General features: G+C 43.2%; 3 protein-coding genes across 14 annotated transcripts in view; all 3 read left to right on the forward strand.

Moving 5' to 3' along the window:
- LOC106024179 overlaps nucleotides 1–536 on the forward strand; it is a 31,938-nt gene extending 31,402 nt beyond the window's left edge. For 8 of the 9 annotated variants that reach the window (XM_034294259.1, XM_034294257.1, XM_034294251.1 and 5 more), the window contains one exon: nucleotides 174–259. Coding sequence is in view for 1 of the 9 variants with exons in the window: in XM_034294258.1 (XP_034150149.1) it covers nucleotides 174–260 (87 nt within the window). In the remaining 8 variants the exon portion in view is untranslated. Of the gene's footprint in view, nucleotides 1–173 lie in introns of all 9 variants that reach the window. The other variant, XM_034294258.1, reaches the window with a different exon arrangement.
- Nucleotides 1–24,463, forward strand: part of LOC114839747 — a 43,810-nt gene extending 19,347 nt beyond the window's left edge. The window contains exons 1-14 of one of the 4 annotated variants that reach the window (XM_034294249.1): nucleotides 10,229–10,966; nucleotides 11,181–11,255; nucleotides 11,507–11,851; nucleotides 12,065–12,283; nucleotides 12,426–12,767; nucleotides 18,788–19,006; nucleotides 19,149–19,490; nucleotides 19,682–19,891; nucleotides 20,034–20,375; nucleotides 20,566–20,784; nucleotides 20,927–21,268; nucleotides 21,556–21,892; nucleotides 21,997–22,051; nucleotides 22,474–23,192. In XM_034294249.1, coding sequence (XP_034150140.1) covers nucleotides 11,201–11,255; nucleotides 11,507–11,851; nucleotides 12,065–12,283; nucleotides 12,426–12,767; nucleotides 18,788–19,006; nucleotides 19,149–19,490; nucleotides 19,682–19,891; nucleotides 20,034–20,375; nucleotides 20,566–20,784; nucleotides 20,927–21,268; nucleotides 21,556–21,892; nucleotides 21,997–22,051; nucleotides 22,474–22,695 — 3,249 coding nt within the window. In that variant the 5' untranslated portion in view covers nucleotides 10,229–10,966; nucleotides 11,181–11,200 and the 3' untranslated portion in view covers nucleotides 22,696–23,192. Of the gene's footprint in view, nucleotides 1–10,228; nucleotides 10,967–11,180; nucleotides 11,256–11,506; nucleotides 11,852–12,064; nucleotides 12,284–12,425; nucleotides 12,768–17,003; nucleotides 17,741–17,958; nucleotides 18,030–18,370; nucleotides 18,575–18,787; nucleotides 19,007–19,148; nucleotides 19,491–19,681; nucleotides 19,892–20,033; nucleotides 20,376–20,565; nucleotides 20,785–20,926; nucleotides 21,269–21,555; nucleotides 21,893–21,996; nucleotides 22,052–22,473; nucleotides 23,193–24,105 lie in introns of those variants that run through there. The other 3 variants (XM_034294248.1, XM_034294247.1, XM_034294250.1) reach the window with 3 other exon arrangements.
- Nucleotides 1,152–9,456, forward strand: LOC106024452 (V-set and immunoglobulin domain-containing protein 1-like). Its single transcript, XM_034294278.1, has 9 exons — nucleotides 1,152–1,233; nucleotides 1,452–1,522; nucleotides 1,774–2,118; nucleotides 2,358–2,567; nucleotides 2,710–3,051; nucleotides 3,268–3,604; nucleotides 3,705–3,759; nucleotides 4,244–4,324; nucleotides 9,368–9,456. The coding sequence occupies exons 2-9, from the start codon at nucleotides 1,468–1,470 to the stop codon at nucleotides 9,404–9,406; spliced, it is 1,464 nt and encodes a 487-aa protein (XP_034150169.1). The 5' UTR covers nucleotides 1,152–1,233; nucleotides 1,452–1,467; the 3' UTR covers nucleotides 9,407–9,456.
- Nucleotides 24,464–24,735: the final 272 nt, after the last annotated feature.

Consider the following 24,735-nt stretch of genomic DNA (forward strand, 5'->3'; position numbering starts at 1 on the left):
TCTATCTGGGGGGGCAATGTTCTGACCCCCCCACACACACACACAGATCCGGGCCTGCATAATTAATAGGTAAACATACAGTGATACAATAATAGTGATAGAATATTCTGCCCCCATTGCCTAGTCCTATTGTGCCTGTGTGTGAAGTATTTATCTAGGAGTTCTTCTTTCAGAGTGTGAGAAACTCCCAGAATGACGAAGACCGTCAGAAAATCTCGGATTATGAGAACTGTGGAGAACCACCACGGAACCTGGACTGAAGAGAACCACCACAGAACCTGGACTGAAGAGTACTATCACATAACTTGGACTGACTGAAGAGAACCACCACAGAACCTTTACTGACGAATACAACCAGGGACCTTGACTGTGGAGAACCACCACAAAACCTGGACCGCAGAGAACCAACACAGAACCATGACTGAAGAGTACTTGAGTCAGTGACTAATATGGAGAATACTGACAGTTTTTACAATGCTAGGTTCTAAGAATTGGTGATCCATGCGTTTTATATTACTGTAAGAAAGGCTGAGTTAAATTATGGGTTTTAGATGTGATTGTTCACTGGCCTTTTATGTACATGTTCAATTAATGTTTTTGGTGTAGCAAATGTTCTTTCTAATTCTAAGATCATTAAGTATTGACCATTTTAGCTGGTGTGGATCCACCCCAATGTATTAAACATAATGTTACAGTTTCAGAATTCGAATACATGCATTGTATTCGAATCTATTACTAAAAGGAATACATGCATTGTATTTATGATCTATTTCTCAAATGAGTATTAACTGTTTGAATGTATTACGTAGAGCCTATCAAGTAGTAAACCAACCATGACTTTTAATAAGAAACAATCTGACATCATGATAAACTAAGACAAACAGAGGAGGAAAAATGAAAAAACAGCAGAGGATGTGGATGTGTGTCTCATATTTCTTTACTATTAAAAGTCTGTCATAGGACATTTATAACAACATTGTCACTATTGTGGTCGATAGCGACAATGAACTCATCCCCCCAATAAACAATACAAAACTACATTGATGTACTAAACTCTTGTTTTCTTATGCTGCAGTGCCACCAGTCGTCTTGTGCAATATCTTAAAGAGGAAGTAAAGTAGTTCTGTCCACTCCTACTTGTAATCCGTCAACTTGTAAAACATATGTGCCAACCACACGTCTCGTATTCTCATGGTCAATTGGTCGTCTGAGAAGAGCTCAACCTTTTTCCATGTAAGTACACTTGATAATATATTTCAGCATTGTGTGTTGTAACATGTTTAAATGAACCATATTGCCCTTTTGGGTAATTATGATAGAGACCCAAGTACCAAGATGCTATCAACGTTCTTAAAAGGCGTATGTGGATAATAATATTTATTAAGTGTTACACAGACAGATGAATCTGTAAACTAAGTGTTTGTTCACTTCTCATTTGATGTATGAGGCAGAACGAGGGATACAACAATGGTCTTGAAAACAGCAGGATGTCTGTTGGTGGCTTTTCTCTGTTCTGTGAAAGGTATGTTGCCTACATTTGTTACAGAAATGGACGACGTCTAATTGAGCCTACTTCAAGGCAACACTCAGTAATAAGTTATTATACATCCAGTGACTCCTTTTCTGTAAAAGATCTTGAGGATCTCCACTGTCCTACAGTGTGTGAGTTTGTATTTAACTGCAATATTCACCATTACAGCTATCCTTTGGTGGGGAGTACTGCCTACATCAAGTGGAATTAACATTTGTTATTGTTGGGCTGTTGTGTTCCAGGTGTTCATGGTAGAAACTGTTTAAATGAAACTTGTGCCCATCAGAGAATCTGTGCCTTGAAGGGCTCAACAGTGGATTTGCCATGCAAATATAGACATCTAAATAATAATACAGTGTCAGACTCAAACTGGTATATCCAAGGAGAACGTGATGAGGCGCCAACAAACCTGAGTTCATTGCCAGAGTATTCAGGTCGTGTGAAGTACCTTGGAAATAATGTGAGTGACTGTACCCTGAGAATCACAGACCTGAGAGAGACTGACTCAGCTGAGTACAAGTTCAGATTTAAAACACAGAACGGAGAGTGGAGGTACAGCTTCCCTGGAACAAATCTGACTGTCACAGGTAATACAATATAGAAATACAATTTTAAGAATTTCAATTAAAATCTATTCTACCTGGGGTACCTATTTGTAGTAATTATACATTATTAGTAATTGTGTACATTTAATTTCAGACTTGCAGATGAAGGTCACAGATAATACAATATAAAAATACTATTATGAAAATTTAACAAAATCTATCATACTCATAATGATACATTTATAGAGACACTAAATCGTTTTTTGTCCATTTCATTTCAGACCTGCAGGTGAGGGTGACTCCTGGCACAGGGGGAAAAACTCTGACCTGTTCCACCAGCTGTAATCTGACTGACAACTCCAACCTCACCTACGTCTGGTACAAGAACGGACAACGTCTTGATGAACCCGTTTCCCGTCAACACTCTGTTAAGGAATATTACACAGACAGTTACTCCTGTTCTTTACTGAATCTCCGCTCTGCTGTGGCGTGTAAGTGTGTTTAAAATTCAGTCTGTTGTTTGAGTAGTGTTTAGACACTGTCAACTTGGAAAATATAAAATAATAACAATCAATGGCACTTCAGAACTACAGCATGAATACAATCTCATGGTATGTTGTAATTGTGTTTCAGGTGTTGTGGGTCAGAGCTGCATGAATGTCATTTACACCCATCAAAGTGTCTGTGCCTTGAAGGGCTCCACAGTGAACATCTCCTGCACGTTCAGTCATCTGAAGAAGCTTAATGCCACAGAAGAAACCTGGTTCAACAAATGGGACTCTGGAGTAATTAAAGACTTGATCCAGGACCCAGAGTATGCAGGTCGGGTGGATTACCATCGAACTACAGACAAGGACTCCACCCTGACTGTTACAGACCTGAGAGAGAGTGACTCTGCTGAGTACAAGTTCAGATTTACAGCAAACAAAGTAACATGGGGCTACAGCTTCCCTGGGACAACTCTGACTGTTACTGGTAACCATTCTCCTCTTGTACTTCTGTTCCTAAATCTGATTGTTTTATGTATCTGGTGGACATTAGATATTACCACATGAAGCTGATGTAATATATTATTATAAATTTTATGATTGAAATCACGATGACTGCACTTTTTTGTGAACCCTCTGATCTGTTTGCGAACCCTCTGATCTATTTGTGAACCCTCTGATCTATTTGTGAACCCTCTGTCAGACATCCAGGTAAAGGGGACTCCTGCTACAGAGGAAGGGAAGGTCAATCTGACCTGTATCACATCCTGTCCTCTGACTGACAACTCCAACACCACCTACATCTGGTACAAGAACGGACAACATCTCACCCACCAAAAGACCATGACTAGTTACCTGATCCTAGACCCTGACAGCATGGAGGATAGAGGCAGATACTCCTGTGGTGTCAAAGGCCTTATGAATGTCCACTCTCCTAAATTCTCTGTAGGGGAACAATCAGTTAGAATTGGTACCATTGTAGGAATCACAGTAGTTGTTGTGATTCTAATTCTCCTTCTCTCTGGATTCATTTGGTTTAGGTGAGTATGAACAATGTATTATCATAAATGTGAATATGGGTGTGGATTTTAATTGATTGCTTGATCTTTTGATTGATTGATTTCATTATTCACAAAACAGGAAGAAGGCCTCCAAATCCACCTCTGACAGGCGAGACAAAGTAGTGATTAGACAGGTAAGTCTGATGGCAATCTTTGGAGATAACATGTTTTTAAGTAAACCCAATATTGCCTGGCTTTTAATTAATACTGAGTATGTGTCGGAAAGTGTTAACAGCTAACAAACGGGTGCCTGAAGATAATAAGTGGAACTTTGCAGGTGTGAGGCAGGACACAGGCGCTGCGAGAATACATGTCTTTAAATAAAACCCAGTAAGATGTAACGAAACAGAAACTATATCACCAATATAGACCAATGTTACACAGGACAAAACCAAACAAAGACTGACAAAATACACAAGGAAGCCTGCCATGACAGGATGTGACAATAGCACAATAACAAATTTTACTCAGGAAACTACTAATAGAATGTTTTGATGAACTGTGTCCATAATATTTTCACCAGGTTGGCTAATCCTTAAAAGCAATGAGGCAAATAAAGTTGTCTAATGTCACAATACTCTCTCTCTCTCTCTCTCTCTCTCTCTCTCTCTCTCTCAGAGGGTCCATGTTGATACTGACAGTGACACATACACAACTCTGAACATGAGGACCATGTCCCCTGACTACGACACGCTGGATGTAAGTTTCTTATACAGTGTTTCATAATTTGTGTTTTATGTAGCCTATACAAGTGTTTGTATATTTAATATTTCTCTCTCTCAGAGGGTCCATGTTGATACTGACAGTGACTTGTACACAACTCTGAACATGAGGACCATGTCCTCTGACTACGACACGCTGGCAGTATGATTGTGATAGTATATTATCGGTGGGGTTTCATAAATCATGTACAGTGGGGAGAACAATTATTTGATACCCTGCCAATTTTGCAGGTTTTCCCACTTACAAAGCATGTAGACGTCTGTAATTTTTATCATAGGTACATTTCAACTGTTAGTGACGCAATCTAAAACAAAAATCCCAAAAATCACATTGTATGATTTTTCAGCAATTAATTTGCATTTTATTGCATGACATGAGTATTTGATACATCTGAAAAGCAGAACTCAATATTTGGTACAGAAACCTGTGTTTGCAATTACAGAGATCATACGTTTCCTGTAGCTCCTGACCAGGTTTGCACACACTGCAGTAGGTATTGTGGCCCACTCCTCCATGCAGACCTTCTCCAGATCCTTCAGGTTTCGGGGCTGTCGCTAGGCAATACGGACTTTCAGCTCCCTCCAAAGATTTTCTATTGGGTTCAGGTCTGGAGACTGGCTAGGCCACTCCAGGACCTTGAGATGCTTGTTACGGAGCCACTCCTTAGTTGCCCTGGCTGTGTGTTTCGGATCGTTGTCATTCTGGAAGACCCAGCCACAACCCATCTTCGATGCTCTTACTGAGGGAAGGAGGTTGTTGGCTCGTGATACATGGCCCCATCCATCCTCCCCTCAATATGGTGCAGTCGTCCTGTCCCCTTTGCAGAAAAGCATCCCCAAAGAATGATGTTTCCACCTCCATGCTTCATGGTTGGGATGGTGTTCTTGGGGTTGTACTCATCCTTCTTCTTCCTCCAAACACAGCGAGTGGAGTTTAGACCAAAAAGCTCTATTTTTGTCTTATCAGACCACATGAACTTCTCCCATTCCTCCTCTGGATCATCCAGATGGTCATTGGCAAACTTCAGACGGGCCTGGACACGCGCTGGCTTGGGGACCTTGTGTGCGCTGCAGGATTCTAATCCATGACGGCGTAGTGTGTTACTAATGGTTTTCTTTGGGACTGTGGTCCCAGCTCTCTTCAGGTCATTGACCAGGTCCTGCCGTGTAGTTCTGGGCTGTAGTCCCTCACCTTCCTCATGATCATTGATGCCCCACGAGGTGAGATCTTGCATGGAGCCCCAGACCTAGGGAGATTGACCGTCATCTTGAACTTCTTCCATTTTCTAATAATTGCACCAACAGTTGTTGCCTTCTCACCAAGCTGCTTGCCTATTGTCCTGTAGCCCATCCCATCCTTGTGGAGGTCTATAATTTTATCCTTGATGTCCTGACACAGCTCTCTGGTCTTGGCCATTGTGGAGAGGTTGGAGTCTGTTTGATTGAGTGCGTGGACAGGTGTCTTTTATTTAAGTAACGAGTTCAAACAGGTGCAGTTAATACAGGTAATGAGTGGAGAATAGGAGCGCTTCTTAAAGAAAAACTAACACGTCTGTGAGAGCCGAATTCTTACTGGTTGGTAGGTGATCAAATTCTTATGTGGCATGGCATGGCATCTTCTTCCGCTTATCCGGGGCCGGGTCGCGGGGGCAGCAGTCTAAGCAGGGATGCCCAGACTTCCCTCTCCCCAGACACTTCCTCTAGCTCTTCCGGGGGGACACCGAGGCGTTCCCAGGCCAGCCGGGAGACATAGTCCCTCCAGCGAGTCCTAGGTCTTCCCCGGGGTCTCCTCCCGGTGGGACGGGACCGGAACACCTTCCCAGGAAGGCGTTCCGGAGGCATCCGAAAAAGATGCCCAAGCCACCTCAGCTGACCCCTCTCGATGTGGAGGAGCAGGGGCTCTACTCTGAGCTCCTCCCGGGTGACCGAGCTTCTCACCCTATCTCTAAGGGATCGCCCGGCCACCCTGCGGAGAAAGCTCATTTCGGCCGCCTGTATCCGGGATCTTGTCCTTTCGGTCATGACCCAAAGCTCATGACCATAGGTGAGAGTAGGAACGTAGATTGACTGGTAAATCGAGAGCTTTGCCTTGCGGCTCAGCTCTTTCTTCACCACGACAGACCGATACATCGACTGCATTACTGCAGAAGCTGCACCGATCCGTCTGTCAATCTCCCGTTCCATCCTTCCCTCACTCGTGAACAAGACCCCTAGATACTTAAACTCCTCCACTTGAGGCAGGCACTCTCCACCAACCTGAAGCGGGCAAGCCACCCTTTTCCGACTGAGGACCATGGCCTCGGATTTGGAGGTACTGATTTTCATCCCCACCGCTTCACACTCGGCTGCAAACCGTCCCAGCGCATGCTGAAGGTCCTGGTTAGAAGGGGCCAACACGACAACATCATCTGCAAAAAGCAGAGACGAAATTGTGTGGTCCCCAAACCTGACACCCTCCGGCCCCTGGCTGCGCCTAGAAATTCTGTCCATAAAAATTACGAACAGAACCGGTGACAAAGGGCAGCCCTGCCGGAGTCCAACATGCACTGGGAACAAGTCTGACTTACTGCCGGCAATGCGGACCAAGCTCCTGCTTCGGTTGTACAGGGACCTGACAGCCCTTAGCAAAGGACCCAGGACCCCATATTCCCCAAGCACCCTCCACAAGATGCCGCGAGGGACACAGTCGAATGCCTTCTCCAAATCCACAAAACACATGTGGATTGGTTGGGCAAACTCCCATGAACCCTCCAACACCCCGTAGAGGGTATAGAGCTGGTCCAGTGTTCCACGGCCCGGACGAAAACCACACTGTTCCTCCTGAATCCGAGGTTCTACTATCGGCCGTATTCTCCTCTCCAGTACCCTGGCATAGACTTTCCCGGGGAGGCTGAGAAGTGTGATCCCCCTATAGTTGGAACACACCCTCCGGTCCCCCTTCTTAAAAAGAGGGACCACCACCCCGGTCTGCCATCCCAGAGGCACTGTCCCCGACCGCCACGCGATGTTGCACAGGCGTGTCAACCAAGACAGCCCCACAACATCCAAAGACTTGAGGTACTCAGGGCGGATCTCATCCACCCCCGGTGCCTTGCCACCGAGGAGTTTCTTGACCACCTCAGTGACTTCAGCCCGGGTGATGGACGAGTCCACCTCTGAGCCCTCATCCTCTGCTTCCTCAATGGAAGAAGTGACAGCGGGATTGAGGAGATCCTCGAAGTATTCCTTCCACCGCTCGACGACATCCTCAGTTGAGGTCAACAGCTGCCCACCTCTACTGTAAACAGCGTTGGTAGGGCACTGTTTCCCTCTCCTGAGGCGCCGGATGGTTTGCCAGAATCTCTTCGAGGCCAGCCGATAGTCCTTCTCCATGGCCTCACCGAACTCCTCCCAGGCCCGAGTTTTTGCCTCCACAACCACCCGGGCTGCAGCCCGCTTGGCCTGTCGGTACCCGTCAGCTGCGTCAGGAGTCCCACAAGCCAACCAGGCCTGATAGGACTCCTTCTTCAGCTTGACGGCATCCCTTACTTCCGGTGTCCACCACCGGGTTCGGGGATTGCCGCCTCGACAGGCACCGGAGACCTTACGACCACAGCTCCGAGCGGCCGCTTCGACAATGGCGGTGGAGAACATGGTCCACTCGGACTCAATATCTCCAACCTCCCTCGGGATCCAGTCGAAGCTCTGCCGGAGGTGGGAGTTAAAGATCTCTCTGACAGGAGACTCGGCCAGACGTTCCCAGCAGACCCTTACAGTTCGCTTGGGCCTGCCGAGTCTGTCCAGCTTTCTCCCCCGCCATCGGATCCAACTCACCACCAGGTGGTGATCAGTTGACAGCTCCGCCCCTCTCTTCACCCGAGTGTCCAAGACATACGGCCACAGGTCAGATGAGACGACAACAAAGTCGATCATCGACCTGCGGCCTAGGGTGTCCTGGTGCCACGTGCACTGATGGACACCCTTATGCTTGAACATGGTGTTCGTTATGGACAAACTGTGACTAGCACAGAAGTCCAATAACTGAACACCACTCGGGTTCAGATCAGGGGGGCCGTTCCTCCCAATCACGCCCCTCCAGGTGTCACTGTCGTTGCCCACGTGGGCGTTGAAGTCCCCCAGTAGAACAATAGAGTCCCCAGTCGGAGCACTTTCCAGCACCCCTCCCAGAGACTCCAAGAAGGTCGGGTACTCTGCACTGCCGTTCGGCCCGTAGGCACAAACAACAGTGAGAGACCTATCCCCGACCCGTAGGCGCAGGGAAACGACCCTCTCGTTCACCGGGGTAAACGCCAACACATGGCGGCAGAGCTGGGGAGCTATAAGCAAACCCACACCAGCCCGCCGCCTCTCACCATGGGCAACTCCAGAGTGGTGAAGAGTCCATCCTCTCTCAAGGAGTGTGGTTCCAGAGCCCAAGCCGTGCGTAGAGGTGATCCCGACTACCTCTAATCGGAACCTCTCAACCTCACACACTAGCTCAGGCTCCTTCCCCGCCAGCGAGGTGACATTCCACGTCCCTAGAGCTAGTTTCTGTGTCCAGAGATCGGGTTGTCTAGGCCCCTGCCTTCGACTGCCGCCCGATCCTCTTCGCAAATTCTTATGTCATGCAATAAAATGCAAATTCATTATTTAAAAATCATTCAATGGGATTTTCTGGATTTTTGTTTTAGATTGCGTCTCTCACAGTTGAAGTGTACCTATGATAAAAAAAATGACAGCCCTCTACATGCTTTGTAAGTAGGAAAACCTGCAAAATCGGCAGTGTATCAAATACTTGTTCTCGCCTCTGTATCTAGATAGATCTGATTGTATTTTGACCCCATCCTAACTGTATCTGTATATATCCAAAGTGCTGGAGAACAGAGGCAAAACAACTAAACACATGTACATGCATTTGCGTGTATATAAATACATATATATATATATATGGACACAATAATAGTGATAGAATATTCTGCCCCCATTTACCAGTCCTATTGTTCCTGTGGGTGAAGTGTTCATCTAGGATTTCTTCTTTCAGTATGTGAGAGACTCCCACAATGACAAAGACACTCAGTAAAACTCTGAGCCTTCTGTTTATGACAACAATACAGACTTAAGGGATAAACCACAAACCCTGGATTGACCACCAGAGAAACTGAATCAAAAAGAATCACCACAGAACCTGGACTGAAGAGAACCCCCACAGAATCTGGACTGGAGAGAACCAACACAGAACCAGGACTAATATAGAGAATAATTTCAATTTTTACAATGTTTAGTTGTAAAACCCAGTGATCTGTATTTTCTTTTAATTAACTGTTAAATGTCTTAATGTACTATAAATAATGCTATGTTAAACGTTTGCTATCAGACTTTATTGTTCATTGTCCTTTTAACTGTGAGGCCTGCAGTCAGGTCTTGGTCACACCCTGTTCCAGCTCCTCTTAAATGCAGCACACTCTGGCCTTCCTAAGCCCCTGCACCCAGGCCCCGCACTCACCCTGTTCCAGCACCTCCTGAACGCAGCACGCCCTGGCCGTTCCAAGCCCCTACACCCAGCCCTCGTCCACACACTCACTCACCACACATACCCTGATCACTCCATTTCTTGGTTCTCTTACCTGCACCTCCCCGGTCTCCTATGTCATCCCACGTTCCACATAGACTGCACATTAGCGCCACAATCACCTGGATTAATTTGACCTGTGCCTGTTGGAATTTGCGCACTATTTAGTCTTCAGTTTCTTTCTTGCTCACTTGTGAGGTGCAGTGAGGAGAACAATTATTTGATACACTGCTGATATTGCAGGTTTTCCCACTTACAAAGCATGTAGAAATCTGTAATTTTTGTCATAGGTACTCTTCAAATGTGAGTGACAGAATCTAAAACAAAAATCCAGAAAATCACATTGTATGATTTTTAAGTAATTAATTAGCATTATGCAATTTCTGCAACAGTTGCAACCTCTCTGTCACCACAAGACATAATGTATGCCTATGTTACTGGGTCATCAGCAAGAAGTGTTAGTGTCCATGTCAAACAACAAGCCACAATACAGGCTTTGCTGCCCCAGTAAATTACCAGAACATGTCTCCATGAAGAAAAACAAACATTTAACAAGTTGAAATGTGAGATAATCATGTGAAAAACAAGACTTGGTTCCTCTAGCTTGAAAGGAACAAGAGTAACTGTTTAACTACGTCTTGAGAAATGTTTCCAGTAGGTGGCAGTATAGCGGTCTGAGAAAGGACTTCCTGGAGAGAGACAGATGCCTCTGGATACCTCAAAAATAACCTTAGTGCTAAATCAGGGGTGTAGAATTTGTGGGGACAAGGGGGTCATTACCCCCCAATATTACAGACAAGTCAATGTGACCCCCCCTAAAAAAGAAAATCCTGGGATCCATTGTCCTTCACCCCCACAATAATTAATACAAAACTACACTGATGTGCTAAACTCTTGTTTTCTTATGCTGCAGTGCCACCAGTCGTCTTGTGCACTATCTTAAAGAGGAAGTAAAGTAGTTCTGTCCACTCCTACTTGTAATCCGTCAACTTGTAAAACATATGTGCCAACCACACGTCTCGTATTCTCATGGTCAATTGGTCGTCTGAGAAGAGCTCAACCTTTTTCCATGTAAGTACACTTGATAATATATTTCAGCATTGTGTGTTGTAACATGTTTAAATGAACCATATTGCCCTTTTGGGTAATTATGATAGAGACCCAAGTACCAAGATGCTATCAACGTTCTTAAAAGGCGTATGTGGATAATAATATTTATTAAGTGTTACACAGACAGATGAATCTGTAAACTAAGTGTTTGTTCACTTCTCATTTGATGTATGAGGCAGAACGAGGGATACAACAATGGTCTTGAAAACAGCAGGATGTCTGTTGGTGGCTTTTCTCTGTTCTGTGAAAGGTATGTTGCCTACATTTGTTACAGAAATGGACGACGTCTAATTGAGCCTACTTCAAGGCAACACTCAGTAATAAGTTATTATACATCCAGTGACTCCTTTTCTGTAAAAGATCTTGAGGATCTCCACTGTCCTACAGTGTGTGAGTTTGTATTTAACTGCAATATTCACCATTACAGCTATCCTTTGGTGGGGAGTACTGCCTACATCAAGTGGAATTAACATTTGTTATTGTTGGGCTGTTGTGTTCCAGGTGTTCATTGTAGAAACTGTTTAAATGAAACATATGCCCATCAGAGAATCTGTGCCTTGAAGGGCTCAACAGTGGATTTGCCATGCAAATATATACATCTAGATAATGATACAGTGTCAGACTCAAACTTGTATATCCAAGGAAAACGTGATGAGGCGCCAACAAACCTGAGTTCATTGCCAGAGTATTCAGGTCGTGTGAAGTACCTTGGAAATAATGTGAGTGACTGTACCCTGAGAATCACAGACCTGAGAGAGACTGACTCAGCTGAGTACAAGTTCAGATTTAAAACACAGAACGGAGAGTGGGGGTACAGTTTCCCTGGAACAAATCTGACTGTCACAGGTAATACAATATAGAAATAAAATTTTAAGAATTTCAATTAAAATCTATTCTACCTGGGATACATATTTATAGTAAATATACATTATTAGTAATTGTGTACATTTAATTTCAGACTTGCAGATGAAGGTCACAGATAATACAATATAAAAATACAATACTCATAATGATACATTTACAGAGACTCTAAATAGTTTTCTGTCCATTTCATTTCAGACCTGCAGGTGAAGGTGACTCCTGGCACAGGGGGAAATCACACTAAAACTCTGACCTGTTCCACCAGCTGTAATCTGACTGACAACTCCAACCTCACCTACGTCTGGTACATGAACGGACAACGTCTTGATAAACCCGTTTCCCATCAACACTCTGTCAAGGAATATTACATCAACAGTTACTCCTGTTCTTTACTGAATCTCCGCTCTGCTGTGGTGTGTAAGTGTGTTTTAAACTCAGTCTTTTGTTTGGGTAGTGTTTAGACACTGTCAACTTGGAAAATATAAAATAATAACAATCATTGACACTTCAGAACTACAGCATGAATACAATCTCATGGTATGTTGTAATTGTGTTTCAGGTGTTGTGGGTCAGAGCTGCATGAATGTCAGTTACACCCATCAAAGTGTCTGTGCCTTGAAGGGCTCCACAGTGAACATCTCCTGCACGTTCAGTCACCCGAACAGGCAAAATGTCACAGAAAAAACCTGGTTCAACAAATGGGACTCTGGAGTAATTCATGACTTGATCCAGAACCCAGAGTATGCAGGTCGGGTGGAGTACCATCGAACTACAGACAAGGACTCCACCCTGACTGTTACAGACCTGAGAGAGAGTGACTCTGCTGAGTACAAGTTCAGATTTACATCAAACAAAGTAACATGGGGCTACAGCTTCCCTGGGACAACTCTGACTGTTACTGGTAACCATTCTCCTCTTGTACTTCTGTTCCTACATCCCATTTGTTTTATGTATCTGGTGGACATTAGATATTACCACATGAAGCTGATGTAATATATTATTATACATTTTATGATTGAAATCACGATGACTGCACTTTTTTGTGAACCCTCTGATCTGTTTGTGAACCCTCTGATCTATTTGTGAACCCTCTGATCTATTTGTGAACCCTCTGTCAGACATCCAGGTAAAGGGGACTCCTGCTACAGAGGAAGGGAAGGTCAATCTGACCTGTATCACATCCTGTCCTCTGACTGACAACTCCAACACCACCTACATCTGGTACAAGAACGGACAACATCTCACCCACCAAAAGACCATGACTAGTTACCTGATCCTAGACCCTGACAGCATGGAGGATAGAGGCAGATACTCCTGTGGTGTCAAAGGCCTTACGAATGTCCTCTCTCCTGAATTCTCTGTAGGGGAACAATCAGTTAGAATTGGTGCCATTGTAGGAATCACAGTAGTTGTTGTGATTCTAATTCTCCTTCTCTCTGGATTCATTTGGTTTAGGTGAGTATGAACAATGTATTATCATAAATGTGAATATGGGTGTGGATTTTAATTGATTGCTTGATCTTTTGATTGATTGATTTCATTATTCACAAAACAGGAAGAAGGCCTCCAAATCCACCTCTGACAGGCGAGACAAAGTAGTGATTAGACAGGTAAGTCTGATGGGACTCACTGAATCTTTGGAGATAACATGTTTTTTAAGTAAACCCAATATTGCCTGGCTTTTAATTAATACTGAGTATGTGTCGGAAAGTGTTAACAGCTAACAAACGGGTGCCTGAAGATAATAAGTGGAACTTTGCAGGTGTGAGGCAGGACACAGGCGCTGCGAGAATACATGTCTTTAAATAAAACCCAGTAAGATGTAACGAAACAGAAACTATATCACCAATATAGACCAATGTTACACAGGACAAAACCAAACAAAGACTGACAAAATACACAAGGAAGCCTGCCATGACAGGATGTGACAATAGCACAATAACACATTTTACACATGAAACAACTAATAGAATGTTCTGATGAACTGTGTCCATAAAATTTTCACCAGGTTAGCTAATCCTTAAAAGCAACGAAGCAAATAAAGTCGTCTAATGTCACAATAATCTCTCTCTCTCTCTCTCTCTCTCTCTCTCTTTCTCTCTCTCAGAGGGTCCATGTTGATACTGACAGTGACACATACACAACTCTGAACATGAGGACCATGTCCCCTGACTACGACACGCTGGATGTAAGATTCTTATACAGTGTTTCATAATTTGTGTTTTATGTAGCCTGCGCAAGTGTTTGTATATTTAATCTCTCTCTCTCCCAGAGTGTCCATGCTGATACGAACAGTGACTTGTACACAACTCTGAACATGAGGACCATGTCCTCTGACTACGACACGCTGGCAGTATGTTTGTGATAGTATATTATTGGTGGGGTTTCATAAATCATGTACAGTGGGGAGAACAATTATTTGATACCCTGCCAATTTTGCAGGTTTTCCCACTTACAAAGCATGTAGACGTCTGTAATTTTTATCATAGGTACTTCAACTGTTAGTGACACAATCTAAAACAAAAATCTAAAATCCATTATTGCATGACATGAGTATTTGATACATCTGAAAAGCAGAACTTAATATTTGGTACGGAAACCTTTGTTTGCAATTACAGTGATCATACGTTTCCTGTAGCTCTTGACCAGGTTTGCACACACTGCAGTAGGTATTGTGGCCCATTCCTTCATGCAGACCTTCTCCAGATCCTTCAGGTTTCGGGGCAGTCGCTGGGCAATACGGACTTTCAGCTCCCTCCAAAGATTTTCTATTGGGTTCAGGTCTGGAGACTGGCTAGGCCACTCCAGGACCTTGAGATGCTTCTTACGGAGCCACTCCTTCGTTGCCCTGGCTGTGTGTTTCGGGTCGTTGTCATTCTGGAAGACCCAGCCACGACCCATCTTCAATGCTCTTACTGAGGGAAGGAGGTTGTTGGCTCGTGATACATGGCCCCATCCAACCTCCCCTCAATATGGTGCAGTCGTCCTGTCCCCTTTGCAGAAAAGCATCCCCAAAGAATGATGTTTCCACCTCCATGCTTCACGGTTGGGATGGTGTTCTTGGGGTTGTACTCATCCTTCTTCTTCCTCCAAACACAGCAAGTGGAGTTTAGACCAAAAAGCTAAATTTTTGTCTTATCAGACCACATGAACTTCTCCCATTCCTCCTCTGGATCATCCAGATGGTCATTGGTAAACTTCAGACGGGCCTGGACACGCGCTGGCTTGGGGACCTTGTGTGCGCTGCAGGATTCTAATCCATGACGGCGTAGTGTGTTACTAATGGTTTTCTTTGGGACTGTGGTCCCAGCTCTCTTCATGTCATTGACCAGGTCCTGCCGTGTAGTTCTGGGCTGTAGTCCCTCACCTTCCTCATGATCATTGGTGCCCCACGAGGTGAGATCTTGCATGGAGCCCCAGACCGAGGGAGATTGACCGTCATCTTGAACTTCTTCCATTTTCTAATAATTGCACCAACAGTTGTTGCCTTCTCACCAAGCTGCTTGCCTATTGTCCTGTAGCCCATCCCATCCTTGTGGAGGTCTATAATTTTATCCTTGATGTCCTGACACAGCTCTCTGGTCTTGGCCATTGTGGAGAGGTTGGAGTCTGTTTGATTGAGTGTGTGGACAGGTGTCTTTTATTCAGGTAACGAGTTCAAACAGGTGCAGTTAATACAGGTAATGAGTGGATAATAGGAGCGCTTCTTAAAGAAAAACTAACAAGTCTGTGAGAGCCGAATTCTTACTGGTTGGTAGGTGATCAAATTCTTATGTCATGCAATAAAATGCAAATTCATTATTTAAAAATCATTCAATGGGATTTTCTGGATTTTTGTTTTAGATTGCATCTCTCACAGTTGAAGTGTACCTATGATAAAAAAAAATGACAGCCCTCAACATGCTTTGTAAGTAGGAAAACCTGCAAAATCGGCAGTGTATCAAATACTTGTTCTCGCCTCTGTATCTAGATAGATCTGATTGTATTTTGACCCCATCCTAACTGTATCTGTATATATCCAAAGTGCTGGAGAACAGAGGCAAAACAACTAAACACATGTACATGCATTTGCGTGTATATAAATACATATATATATATATATGGACACAATAATAGTGATAGAATATTCTGCCCCCATTTACCAGTCCTATTGTTCCTGTGGGTGAAGTGTTCATCTAGGATTTCTTCTTTCAGTATGTGAGAGACTCCCACAATGACAAAGACACTCAGTAAAACTCTGAGCCTTCTGTTTATGACAACAATACAGACTTAAGGGATAAACCACAAACCCTGGATTGACCACCACAGAAACTGAATCAAAAAGAATCACCACAGAACCTGGACTGAAGAGAACCCCCACAGAATCTGGACTGAAGAGAACCAACACAGAACCACAACTGATGAGGACCACCACAGAACCTGGACTGAAGAGAACCACCACAGAACCTGGACTGGAGAGAACCAACACAGAACCAGGACTAATATAGAGAATAATTTCAATTTTTACAATGTTTAGTTGTAAAACCCAGTGATCTGTATTTTCTTTTAATTAACTGTTAAATGTCTTAATGTACTATAAATAATGCTATGTTAAACGTTTGCCATCAGACTTTATTGTTCATTGTCCTTTTAACTGTGAGGCCTGCAGTCAGGTCTTGGTCACACCCTGTTCCAGCACCTCCTGAACGCAGCACGCCCTGGCCGTTCCAAGCCCCTACACCCAGCCCCCGCACTCACCCTGTTCCAGCACCTCCTGAACGCAGCACGCCCTGGCCGTTCCAAGCCCCTACACCCAGCCCTTGCCCACACAATCACTCACCACACATACCCTGATCACTCCATGTTTTGGTTCTCTTACCTGCACCTCCCCAGGCTCCTATGTCATCCCACGTTCCACATAGACTGCACATTAGCGCCACAATCACCTGGATTAATTTGACCTGTGTCTGTTGGAATTTGCGCACTATTTAGTCTTCAGTTTCTTTCTTGCTCACTTGTGAGGTGCAGTGAGGAGAACAATTATTTGATACACTGCTGATATTGCAGGTTTTCCCACTTACAAAGCATGTAGAAATCTGTAATTTTTATCATAGGTACTCTTCAAATGTGAGTGACAGAATCTAAAACAAAAATCCAGAAAATCACATTGTATGATTTTTAAGTAATTAATTAGCATTATGCAATTTCTGCAACAGTTGCAACCTCTCTGTCACCACAAGACATAATGTATGCCTATGTTACTGGGTCATCAGCAAGAAGTGTTAGTGTCCATGTCAAACAACAAGCCACAATACAGGCTTTGCTGCCCCAGTAAATTACCAGAACATGTCTCCATGAAGAAAAACAAACATTTAACAAGTTGAAATGTGAGATAATCATGTGAAAAACAAGACTTGGTTCCTCTAGCTTGAAAGGAACAAGAGTAACTGTTTAACTACGTCTTGAGAAATGTTTCCAGTAGGTGGCAGTATAGCGGTCTGAGAAAGGACTTCCTGGAGAGAGACAGATGCCTCTGGATACCTCAAAAATAACCTTAGTGCTAAATCAGGGGTGTAGAATTTGTGGGGACAAGGGGGTCATTACCCCCCAATATTACAGACAAGTCAATGTGACCCCCCCTAAAAAAGAAAATCCTGGGATCCATTGTCCTTCACCCCCACAATAATTAATACAAAACTACACTGATGTGCTAAACTCTTGTTTTCTTATGCTGCAGTGCCACCAGTCGTCTTGTGCAATATCTTAAAGAGGAAGTAAAGTAGTTCTTTCCACTCCTACTTGTAATCCGTCAACTTGTAAAACATATGTGCCAACCACACGTCTCGTATTCTCATGGTCAGTTGGTCGTCTGAGAAGAACTCAACCTTTTGCCATGTAAGTACACTTGATAATATATTTCAGCATTGTGTGTGGTAACATGTTTAAATGAACCATATTGTCCTTTTGGGTAATTATGAAAGAGACCAAAGTACCAAGATGCTATCAACGTTCTTAAAAGGCGTATGTGGATAATAATATTTATTAAGTGTTACACAGACAGATGAATCTGTAAACTAAGTGTTTGTTCACTTCTCATTTGATGTCTGAGGCAGAACGAGGGATACAAAAATGGTCTTGAAAACAGCAGGAGGTCTGTTGGTGGCTTTTCTCTGGTCTGTGAAAGGTATGATGCCTACTCAGTAATAAGTTATTATACATCCAATTACTCCTTTTCTGTAAAAGATCTTGAGGATCTCCACTGTCCTACAGTGTGTGAGTTTGTATTTAACTGCAATATTCACCATTACAGCTATCCTTTGGTGGGGAGTACTGCCTACATCAAGTGGAATTAACATTTGTTATTGTTGGGATGTTGTGTTCCAGGTGTTCATTGTAGAAACTGTTTAAATGAAACATATGCCCATCAGAGAATCTGTGCCTTGAAGGGCTCAACAGTGGATTTGCCATGCAAATATATACATCTAGATAATGATACAGTGTCAGACTCAAACTTGTATATCCAAGGAAAACGTGATGAGGCGCCAACAAACCTGAGTTCATTGCCAGAGTATTCAGGTCGTGTGAAGTACCTTGGAAATAATGTGAGTGACTGTACCCTGAGAATCACAGACCTGAGAGAGACTGACTCAGCTGAGTACAAGTTCAGATTTAAAACACAGAACGGAGAGTGGGGGTACAGTTTCCCTGGAACAAATCTGACTGTCACAGGTAATACAATATAGAAATAAAATTTTAAGAATTTCAATTAAAATCTATTCTACCTGGGATACATATTTATAGTAAATATACATTATTAGTAATTGTGTACATTTAATTTCAGACTTGCAGATGAAGGTCACAGATAATACAATATAAAAATACAATACTCATAATGATACATTTACAGAGACTCTAAATAGTTTTCTGTCCATTTCATTTCAGACCTGCAGGTGAAGGTGACTCCTGGCACAGGGGGAAATCACACTAAAACTCTGACCTGTTCCACCAGCTGTAATCTGACTGACAACTCCAACCTCACCTACGTCTGGTACATGAACGGACAACGTCTTGATAAACCCGTTTCCCATCAACACTCTGTCAAGGAATATTACATCAACAGTTACTCCTGTTCTTTACTGAATCTCCGCTCTGCTGTGGTGTGTAAGTGTGTTTTAAACTCAGTCTTTTGTTTGGGTAGTGTTTAGACACTGTCAACTTGGAAAATATAAAATAATAACAATCATTGACACTTCAGAACTACAGCATGAATACAATCTCATGGTATGTTGTAATTGTGTTTCAGGTGTTGTGGGTCAGAGCTGCATGAATGTCAGTTACACCCGTCAAAGTGTCTGTGCCTTGAAGGGCTCCACAGTGAACATCTCCTGCACGTTCAGTCATCTGAAGAAGCTTAATGCCACAGAAGAAGCCTGGTTCAACAAATGGGACTCTGGAGTAATTATAGACTTGAACCAGGACCCAGAGTATGCAGGTCGGGTGGAGTACCATCGAACTACAGACAAAGACTCCACCCTGACTGTTAAAGACCTGAGAGAGACTGACTCTGCTGAGTACAAGTTCAGATTTACAACAAACAAAGTAACATGGGGCTACAGCTTCCCTGGGACAACTCTGACTGTTACTGGTAATCATTCTCCTCTTGTACTTCTGTTCCTACATCCCATTTGTTTTATGTATCTGGTGGACATTAGTTGTTAGCACATGAAGCTGATGTAATATATTATTAGTAATATATTGTGATTAATAGTAAGATTGAAATAGTAATGAGTGCACTTTTTTTGTGAACCATCTAATCTATTTGTGAACTTCTTTCAGACCTGCAGGTAAGGGTGACTCCTGGCACAGGGGGAAAAACTCTGACCTGTTCCACCAGCTGTAATCTGACTGACAACTCCAACCTCACCTACGTCTGGTACAAGAACGGACAACGTCTTGATGAACCCGTTTCCCGTCAACACTCTGTCAAGGAATATTACACAGACAGTTACTCCTGTTCTTTATTGAATCTCCGCTCTGCTGTGGCGTGTAAGTGTGTTTTAAACTCAGTCTTTTGTTTGGGTAGTGTTTAGACACTGTCAACTTGGAAAATATAAAATAATAACAATCAATGGCACTTCAGAACTACAGCATGAATACAATCTCATGGTATGTTGTAATTGTGTTTCAGGTGTTGTGGGTCAGAGCTGCATGAATGTCAGTTACACCCATCAAAGTGTCTGTGCCTTGAAGGGCTCCACAGTGAACATCTCCTGCACGTTCAGTCATCTGAAGAAGCTTAATACCACAGAAGAAGCCTGGTTCAACAAATGGGACTCTGGAGTAATTATAGACTTGAACCAGGACCCAGAGTATGCAGGTCGGGTGGAGTACCATCGAACTACAGACAAGGACTCCACCCTGACTGTTACAGACCTGAGAGAGAGTGACTCTGCTGAGTACAAGTTCAGATTTACATCAAACAAAGTAACATGGGGCTACAGCTTCCCTGGGACAACTCTGACTGTTACTGGTAATCATTCCCCCCTTTTACTTCTGTTCCTACATCTGATTGTTTAATGTATCTGGTGGACATTAGTTGTTAGCACATGAAGCTGGTGTAATATATTATTAGTAATATATTATGATTAATATAAAGATTGAAATAGTGATGAGTGCACTTTTTTTGTGAACCATCTAATCTATTTGTGAACTTCTTTCAGACCTGCAGGTGAAGGTGACTCCTGGCACAAGGTGGAATCAAACTAGAACTCTGACCTGTTCCACCAGCTGTAATCTGACTGACAACTCCAACCTCACCTACGTCTGGTACAAGAACGGACAACGTCTTGATGAACCCGTTTCCCGTCAACACTCTGTTAAGGAATATTACACAGACAGTTACTCCTGTTCTTTATTGAATCTCCGCTCTGCTATGGTGTGTAAGTGTGTTTTAAACTCAGTCTTTTGTTTGGGTAGTGTTTAGATATGGTCAACTTGGAAAATATAAAATAATAACAATCATTGGCACTTCAGAACTACAGCATGAATACAATCTCATGGTATGTTGTAATTGTGTTTCAGGTGTTGTGGGTCAGAGCTGCATGAATGTCAGTTACACCCATCAAAGTGTCTGTGCCTTGAAGGGCTCCACAGTGAACATCTCCTGCACGTTCAGACATCTAAAGAATCATAATGCCACAGAAGAAACCTGGTTCAACAAATGGGACTCTGGAGTAATTATAGACTTGAACCAGGACCCAGAGTATGCAGGTCGGGTGGAGTACCATCAAACTACAGACAAGGACTCCACCCTGACTGTTACAGACCTGAGAGAGAGTGACTCTGCTGAGTACAAGTTCAGATTTACATCAAACAAAGTAACATGGGGCTACAGCTTCCCTGGGACAACTCTGACTGTTACTGGTAACCATTCTCCTATTGTAGTTTGATGTCTACATCTGATTGTTTTATGAATCTGGTGGACATTAGTTTTTGTGAACCCTCTGTTCTATTTGTGAACCCTCTGATCTATTTGTGAACCCTCTGATCTATTTGTGAACCCTCTGATCTATTTGTGAACCCTCTGATCTATTTATGGACCCTCTGATCTATTTGTGAACCCTCTGATCTATTTGTGAACCCTCTGATCTATTTGTGAACCCTCTGATCTATTTGTGAACCCTCTGATCTATTTGTGAACCCTCTGTCAGACATCCAGGTGAAGGTGACTCCTGCTACAGAGGAAGGAAAGGTCAATCTGACCTGTATCACATCCTGTCCTCTGACTGACAACTCCAACACCACCTACATCTGGTACAAGAACGGACAACATCTCACCCACCAAAAGACCATGACTAATTACCTGATCCTTGACCCTGACAGCATGGAGGATAGAGGCAGATACTCCTGTGGTGTAAAAGGCCTTACGAATGTCCACTCTCCTGAATTCTCTGTAGGGGAACAAAGAGTTACAACTGGTGTCATAGTAGGAATCACAGTAGTTGTTGTGATTCTAATTCTCTGTCTCTCTGGCTTCATTTGGTTCAGGTGAGTAAGAAGAATGTATTATCATCAATGTAAATATGAGTGTTGATTTTAATTGAATGCTTAATTGTTTGATTTATTAATTAATAACATGATACACTATGCAGTAAGAAGGCCTCCAAATCCACTTCTGATGGACCCAACACAGCAGTGATTGGACAGGTGAGTCTGATGGTATCAGTTGACCAAGAAATGCAGTGGTCATTATGCCCAAGTGGGATTCATTGACTGAGAAATACAGTGGTCAGCACGTAGAGATGGGACTCGCTGACTGAGAAATGCAGTGGTCAGAAAGTTGAGATCGGACTCACTGACTGAGAAATACAGTGGTCAGCACATAGAGATGGGACTCACTGACCCGAGAAATACAGTGGTCAGCATATCGAGATGGGACTCACTGACCCGAGAAATTCAGTGGTCATAATGTCGAGTTTGGACTCATTGACTGAGAAATACAATGTTTGTTATTTAGACATGAGACTAATTGACTAAATAAATTCACTATATTTTACACTTTTGATCTAGTCCTTTATAGACCCCAGATCTACTAAATGTTTACACTCTCTGACTTCTCTCCCCATCAGACAGACTCCAATCCTGTGTATAGCAACGTATCAGACATGGCCTTGACCTCTACTGCAGCACAGACAGCAGACACAGACCACCAGTTCCTCCTCCACTATTCCAGTTTCCACTTCTCTTCCTCCAAAAAACAGGAAGTAAGTCTGTACTCCACCCTCCAAACGCTTCATCCCCAGAAACAGGAAGTGCCTCTGTACTCCACCGTCCAAACCTTTCATCCCTAGTTACAAGACCAAGTAGTCCAGTATGCTGCTGTGTCATTCAGGGACCAGAGTGCTGTAAGTAGGACTGCACTTGAGTCAAAGGAAGGAGTCAGCTGAGTATTATGTTATTAAATTATGTTAAAAAATGAAAAGGGATATAAGTTTACACATTGTTTCTTAACTTGATTTGTTTAAGCCCCTGGCTCCTTTAATATAAGCAGCATAGTAAATGGCCTTTTTCAATAATTACTGTGGTCCAAAAGGATGTTGAAATCATCTGGTATGATTGTTGTTAGGAGAAAGTATAATGCGGTCAGGTCGCCTGCCCAAATTACCAGTCCTTTTAAACCAACCACTGACCCGACTGTCTTCAGCTTTTCTTGGTCAGTGAGGTTTCCATTGCAATTGGTACACTCTGCAATTACATTACATAATACCTGATATAATTCAACTATTTTTGGTGGTTTATTCTAGAGAAAAACGATTGTTTTTAAATCTTACTGTAAAATGTTTTTTTCCGTTTTAGTAATTTTGTAGCATGTTACAAAATATAATGTGTTTTAGAATCTTTTGTACATGTTTAACTTTTTCTAATTTCTAAGTAACAGAACCATCCCTGTTATGGATTTTGTGTGGATTGTAATTGTATTGCTTTTTTATAACTTATTTTTGTTCCATTCAACACCAGTCTGACATTTTAATATAGAAAATATAGAAAATGAATTATGTGTGAATAGCCAAACACACATTCATTGTAACGAGGACGCGCGTGGAGGACGCGCGCCATCCCCCCCGACGTGGTATTCGGCGCGCGTCGTCGCCGGTCTTCTAGCCACGCCGCTCCTCCTCCACGGCACTGTCATGTCTTGTTATTGCACACACCTGGTGTCCATTCCCTCATTAGGTTGCCTATATTAGTTCCTGTGTTTCTGGGTGTCTTTGTGTGGTATTGTTCTATGTCTTATATTGTGGAGAGAGGCACGTTCGTTTGAGCGTTTTATTTCGCCGTGTGATAGCGTGCCTTTGTTGTTGGATTGTTAATTTTGAGAATACAGTTTTGTTTATCGCCTCCCTGCGTTTGGCTCCAAGTTCTTTCGATACACTCCACTACACCCAGCCGTGACATTCATATACTTCTTTATTCAGCCTTTATTAGTTTGAGATGAAAAGTACATTGATTAACTTCATCATGTTTGTCCAAAACACATACATGCAACCCTGTTTCCACGCTGTTTAAAATGCTAATAAATACTGCATGCAATGATGTGAAAATCCTTTATCCCTATATTTATTTGAAATGAATACCAGCAACATGTTTCAAAAATAGTTGGGACAGGCTCATTGTCTTGCTGAAATAAGCAATGCCTTCCCTGAAAAGACATTGTATGGATGGCAGCATATGTTGCTCCAAAACCTGTATACATTTTTCAGAATATATAATGCTCCCCTGGGAGCAGGAGTATCCAGAGTCATCGGAGGAGGAAGACGAGGTATTCCTGCCACCACACTGGGAGGAGAGACTCTTCCGCCTCCCACACTTGGGGACCGGGTGCCACTTACGGTACACACCACACACCAGGGGTCCTGCACCGGTCCCCCTGCCCGGAGCCTCCCTCGGACGGGTGGGACAAGCCTGCTACGGGGGTCGGGGGTGGAGCTTCTCTCTGCTTTATAATTTCCCCACCGTATCCCAGAACTTTAACACAGGCATTCCAGAACCATAACCCAGGTAACCCCTTTGTTAGATTCTGTCCACGTTTGATCCATGAACAAAATAAATGTAACCAGAAGTCAGGGGAGAGCCATCTTTATTCAGCATGAGTCTATGATGTTGTCCTTCCATTTCTCATTTCTATCTCTTCCATAATTACAGAGGCAACACAGTCTTTTATGCCAGAATACATAGGAGGTGGCCCGTTGTCATAACCAACCATTACAAATTCCAATACCCTCCAATAAGAAAGGTTTATCCTCCAACAGACCCTTGTATGGTATGTTCCAACCTATGGTCAATGGACCTATCCATATAGCCTATGTCAGTCACATGGGCAACTCCTAACA

Source organism: Esox lucius, chromosome 9 (genome assembly GCF_011004845.1).
Source record: "Esox lucius isolate fEsoLuc1 chromosome 9, fEsoLuc1.pri, whole genome shotgun sequence".
NCBI lineage: Eukaryota > Metazoa > Chordata > Actinopteri > Esociformes > Esocidae > Esox > Esox lucius.